This window comes from Nerophis lumbriciformis, linkage group LG17 (assembly GCF_033978685.3).
Source record: "Nerophis lumbriciformis linkage group LG17, RoL_Nlum_v2.1, whole genome shotgun sequence".
Lineage (NCBI taxonomy): Eukaryota > Metazoa > Chordata > Actinopteri > Syngnathiformes > Syngnathidae > Nerophis > Nerophis lumbriciformis.
Genome location: NC_084564.2, coordinates 11,189,001 through 11,195,000, shown reverse-complemented (window position 1 = coordinate 11,195,000; position 6,000 = coordinate 11,189,001). Strand labels below are relative to the sequence as shown.

The 6,000-nt window shown below is 43.4% G+C and overlaps 1 protein-coding gene across 7 annotated transcripts; it reads right to left on the bottom strand.

Moving 5' to 3' along the window:
* Positions 1–396: 396 nt before the first annotated feature.
* Positions 397–5,380, bottom strand: lipt2 (lipoyl(octanoyl) transferase 2). 7 transcript variants are annotated; one of them, XM_072914986.1, is made up of 7 exons: positions 5,324–5,380; positions 4,679–4,993; positions 4,473–4,599; positions 1,152–2,860; positions 979–1,032; positions 743–896; positions 397–646 (listed from the first exon to the last, which is right to left on the bottom strand). In XM_072914986.1, exons 2-4 carry the CDS (start codon positions 4,985–4,987, stop codon positions 2,631–2,633), a joined length of 666 nt encoding a protein of 221 aa, XP_072771087.1. In that variant the 5' UTR covers positions 4,988–4,993; positions 5,324–5,380; the 3' UTR covers positions 397–646; positions 743–896; positions 979–1,032; positions 1,152–2,630. The 7 variants fall into 7 exon arrangements, with proteins under 7 accessions (XP_072771087.1, XP_072771085.1, XP_072771086.1 ...); XM_072914984.1 differs by lacking the exon at positions 979–1,032 and having other exon boundaries at positions 1,041–2,860; XM_072914985.1 differs by having other exon boundaries at positions 743–1,273; positions 1,420–2,860.
* Positions 5,381–6,000: the final 620 nt, after the last annotated feature.

Genomic DNA, 6,000 nt, shown 5'->3' with positions numbered 1-6,000 from the left:
TATATATATATATATATATATATATATATATATATATATATATATATGTCTTAATAAGGTTATCCAAAAAATAGTGCTCGATACCGTAGTAGAGCGCAATATATGTATGTGTGGGGAAAAAAATCACAAGACTACTTCATCTCTACAGGCCTGTTTCATGAGGGGTTCCCTCAATCATCAGGAGATGATCTCCTGATGATTGAGGGAACCCCTCATGAAACAGGCCTGTAGAGATGAAGTAGTCTTGTGATTTTTTTTCCCACACATACATACATATATATATATATATATATATATATATATATATATATATATATATATATATATATATATATATATATATATATATATATATATATATATATATATATATATATATATATATAGAGAGCATTTCTTCTTTGGACTTGTGTTGTTTGTTTCCTGTGTTTGGTGTTGGGTTCTTGTCCAGCGCTCTTATTTTGTAGTTTTCACTTCCTTTGTCCTTTGTCTGCCACTGAGCGTGGGCTCCCACCCCTGTCCCTGATTGGCAACCTGGACACCCTTTTCCCTGGTTGGCAACCTGGACACACCTGTCCCAGATTGGCAACCTGGACACACTTTTCCCTGGTTGGCAACCTGGACACACCTGTCCCAGATTGGCAACCTGGACACACATTTCCGTGGTTGGCAATGGCAACCTGGATACACCTGTCCCAGATTGGCAACTTGGACACACTTTTCCCTGGTTGGCAATGGCAACCTGGATACACCTGTCCCAGATTGGCAACCTGGACACACATTTCCGTGGTTGGCAATGGCAACCTGGATACACCTGTCCCAGATTGGCAACTTGGACACACTTTTCCCTGGTTGGTAACCTGGACACACCTGTCCCAGATTGGCAACCTGGACACCTGTCCCAGATTGGCAACCTGGACACACCTGTCCCAGATTGGCAACCTGGACACACCTGTCCCAGATTGGTAACCTGGACACACATTTCCATGGTTGGCAATGGCAACCTGGATACACCTGTCTCAGATTGGCAACCTGGACACCCTTTTCCCTGGTTGGCAACCTGGACTACACCTGTCCCAGATTGGCAACCTGGACACACATTTCCGTGGTTGGCAATGGCAACCTTGATACAACTGTCCCATATTGGCAACTTGGACACACTTTTCCCTGGTTGGCAACCTGGACACACCTATCCCTGATTCACAACATGAACACACCTATCACCGATTGGCAACCTAAATACACCTGTCCCTGATTGGCAACCTGGACACACCTGTCCCTGATTGGCAACCTGGACACACCTGTCCCTGATTGGCAACCTGGACACCCTTTTCTCTGGTTGGCAACCTGGACGCACCTGTCCCAGATTGGCAACCTAGACACACATTTCCATGGTTGGCAATGGCAACCTGGATACACCTGTCCCAGATTGGCAACTTGGACACACTTTTCCCTGGTTGGCAACCTGGACACACCTATCCCTGATTGACAACATGAACACACCTATCACCGATTGGCAACCTAAATACACCTGTCCCTGATTGGCACCCTGGACACACCTGTCCCAGATTTGCAACCTGGACACACTTTTCCCTGGTTGGCAACCTGGACACACCTGCCCCAGATTGGCAACATGGACACACATTTTCGTGGTTGGCAATGGCAACCTTGATACACCTGTCCCAGATTGGCAACTTGGACACACTTTTCCCTGGTTGGCAACCTGGACACACCTATCCCTGATTCACAACATGAACACACCTATCACCGATTGGCAACCTAAATACACCTGTCCCTGATTTGCAACCTGGACACACCTGTCCCAGATTGGCAACTTGGACACACTTTTCCCTGGTTGGCAAACTGGACACACCTATCCCTGATTCACAACATGAACACACCTATCACCGATTGGCAACCTAAATACACCTGTGCCTGATTGACAACATGAACACACCTATCACCGATTGGCAACCTAAATACACCTGTCCCTGATTGGCAAACTGGACACACTTTTCCCTGGTTGGCAATCTGGACACACCTGTCCCCAATTGGCAACCTGGACACACCTATCCCTGATTGACAACATGAACACACATATCACCGATTAGCAACCTGGACACACCTATCCCTGATTGACAACATGAACACACCTATCACCGATTGGCAACCTAAATACACCTGTCCCTGATTGGCAACCTGGACACACTTTTCCCTGGTTGGCAACCTGGACACACCTGTCCCTGATTGGCAACCTGAATACTCATATCCCTGATTGGCAACCTGAATACACCTATCCCCGATTGGCAACCTGGCCACACCTGTCCCTGATTGGCAACCAATTGTTTTAACCTAATGCGGCCCCCGAGTCAAAAAGTTTGGGGACCCCTGGTTTATGCAAATGGTCATAGTACATATAAATAGCGGTGTCCCTATACAACTTTTCCATTTCCAATACAATACTAATATTGATTCAAGATAAGCAGGGATCAAACATACTCATATTTAGTTATGTGGTACGTAAGAAAAAGTTTGGATCAAGTGAAATGATTGGCGAACAATGTCAGTAATGTACAACAGTTGATAAAGAGAGCACATCATTGTGGATAATGACATTCATCCTGGACTCATCAGTGTCTTGATTCATTCTCCACTAAGTCACAGTGGAAGTGGTCTGCAAAGGCGTCCAGCAGGTGAGGGACGGCGTCGTCCACGCCCACGTCTCTGTGCAGCTGGGCGCTGAGCGAGGTCACGCCCTTGCCCTGCAGGCCGCACGGCACGATGTGGCGGAACCACGACAGCTCCGTGTTGCAGTTGAGGGCCAGGCCGTGCGACGTGACGTAGCGCGAGCAGCGGATGCCTGGAGACACAAGCGGGAAGTGAAGCGCAGGGAATCGAACCGGAGACCACAGATCCCATCCGAACGAGTTAGGCTCGGCCGCGCTAACCAGTGAGCTAAAAGCCAAAGCACGTTGACTCATTGCCCAGGCATGGGTGTCCAAACTTTTTCCCCCGAGGGCCGCATACTAAAAATATTAATTAAGTGGGTTCCATTTTTATTGTTTTTAATTTTCCATCCATCCATTTTCTACCGCTTGTCTCGTTTTTCACTTTCAAAACCAAAATATATTGATTTAATTTTTTACCTTTAGGGGATCCGAAATGTTAAAAATAAGACATAAATTATTTTTTTTCAAAATGTCAGTCAACGCTTAAATCTCTAAATCCACGTCAGGTCTGTCGATATAATATGTTTAATGTTTTATGCCCTTTTTGTCAAAACCCTGTTTTCTATGGCAAACACAAAATATGCAATATTTCAAAGCTTTACATACTGTAGGTTAGTCATTCATAACATTGATTTTAATTCTTTTTTTTTTTTTTTTTTTTTAGCAATGACAGTATTTAAAAAAAAAAAAAAGTCACACCAAAATACAAGTCTTAATAATGTTTCATTTTGTCAAAGGAAACTTTGTCTTTTATATGTCAAACACAAAAAATATGCAATTTCAAAATGGAATTTATGATGTGAAGTAGAGATGTCCGATAATGGCTTTTTTGCCGATATCCGATATTGTCCAACTCTTAATTACCGATTCCTATATCAACCGATACCGATATATACAGTCGTGGAATGAACACATTATTATGCCTAATTTTGTTGTGATGCCCCGCTGGATGCATTAAACAATGTAACAAGGTTTTCCAAAATAAATCAACTCAAGTTATGGAAAAAAAATGCCATATTTATTATTGAAGTCCCAAAGTGCATTATTTTTTTTAACATGCCTCAAAACAGAAGCTTGGAATTTGGGACATGCTCTCCCTGAGAGAGCATGAGGATGTTGAGGTATGGGGTAGCGGGGGGTGTATATTGTAGCGTCCCGGAAGAGTTAGTGCTGCAAGGGGTTCTGGGTATTTGTTCTGTTGTGTTGCGGTGCGGATGTTCTCCCGAAATGTGTTTGTCATTCTTGTTTGGTGTGGGTTCAGAGTGTGGCGCATATTTGTAACAGTGTTAAAGTTGTTTATACGGCCACCCTCAGTGTGACCTGTATGGCTGTTGACCAAGTATGCTTGCATTCACTTGTGTGTGTGAAAAGCCGTAGATATTATGTGCCTGGGTCGGCACGCAAAGGCAGTGCCTTTAAGGTTTATTGGCGCTCTGTACTTCTCCCTACGTCCGTGTACACAGCGGCGTTTTAAAACGTCATAAATTTTACTTTTTGATACCGATAATTTTGAAACCGATACTGATAATTTACGATATTACATTTTAAAGCATTTATCTCTAGTTATTAGTCCACATTGCAACTTTTTCCTCGTTACATTTCACCTATTTGCTCTTTTATTCCACTTTTTATGTTTTATTTTTTTAAATAGTATTTTTAGGGTGTGCCGCAAAGGCACACTTTGGACACCCCAGTCTCATGGGGAAGTGAGGTTACGTAACGTACGGTCGCGTGCAGTCCTACCGATGGCACAAATCTTGTTGTCCCCGACCCAAACGCCGGTGTGAGGAGACCTGGACGCCTCCACGTGGAACCTTCTACACGCCGAGATGACGGTCTCCTCCAGCTGCGACACGTACCAGCGGACACTCTGCACACACACGCACCACGGCGCCGTCACTAAGGCGGCACAACAGGGAGTCCGTGGAGCAGCACAAAGCACCTGAGACCTTCTTGAAGGAGCCCAGGTTCAGGATCGGGTAGCAGACCAGCTGTCCCGGACCGTGGAACGTGATGAGGCCTCCTCGGTCGGCGTTGTGGACTTGGGCTCCCAGCAGGCGCAGGCGGTCCAGCGAGGAGGGCGGCTCGGCTTTCTGGCGGATGCCCGTGGTGTAGACGGGCGGGTGCTGGCACAGCAGAAGAGCGTGAGCCGGACTGACCTGGTGGCGCTTGACGTAGACCCGCTGGACCTGCAGCGCTTCCTGGTAGGAGAGCAGGCCCAGGCGCACCACCTCCACTAGTGGCCTGCCCGCCTGCATCCTGCACTACAGGAAAACACATGTTATTAAACACATTTTATGGAAACATCTTTTTATTCTTGATACTAACATGAAAATAAGAATGAGCATGATTGAAAGAGTTATATGAATACACATACTTAACTAATCCCATGAGGGAAATTAAAGAAGAAAAGCGGTAGAAAATGGATGGAATTTGAGACTTCTGTTTACTGCTTTATTGTTGATAGAAACACTACTACTATACAGTACACGCACTAAAACTCAAAAAGCAAACAGCCCGTCGTGTACTGTTTTAGTTCGTGTACAATACGTTATCGCGTTATATAATAATATCGTATTCGAACATTTTAATACCTCAAACTTGACACGACTCCTAGCGTGACACCAAATCTGCCACCGGAACTGAAACCACCGGCGTGACTGACTGCGCATGCGTACTGTGGTCGCCATCTTAGAACGGTCACTACGGAACGCAGTCAGTGCCAAAATAGTTTGAAAAATCGTGTACGTGGTTATTTTCTTTAAAACAGACAAGATATATTACATTTATACATACATTGATTTAAGTGGACCCCGAAAAAACTGAATTCGGGTGTTACCGTTTAGTGATCAATTGTACGGAATATGTACTTCACTGTGCAATCTACTGATAAAAGTTTCAATCAATCAAAACCACTCAGACAAGAAGTTTTGTCCTTGCAAAGATTAGAAAAGTCTAACTTGAGCACAATAGCTAATAACTAGAGCAATGGACTTTAAGCATACTAAAGTTAGTGTGATAATATATACAATAACATTGAAAAAAAAAATTTACCTTGAAAAAAAATTTTTACTTTAAAATTTTTTTTACCTTAAATTTTGTTTTTACCTAGAAAATCATTTTTTACCTTGAAAAAAAAATTTTACCTTGAAAGATTTGTTTTACCTTGAAAATCATTTTTTACCTTGAAAATCATTTTCAACCTTGAAAAAAAAAATTTACCTTGAAAAAATGTTTTTACCTTAAAAAAATATTTTACCTAGAAAATCAT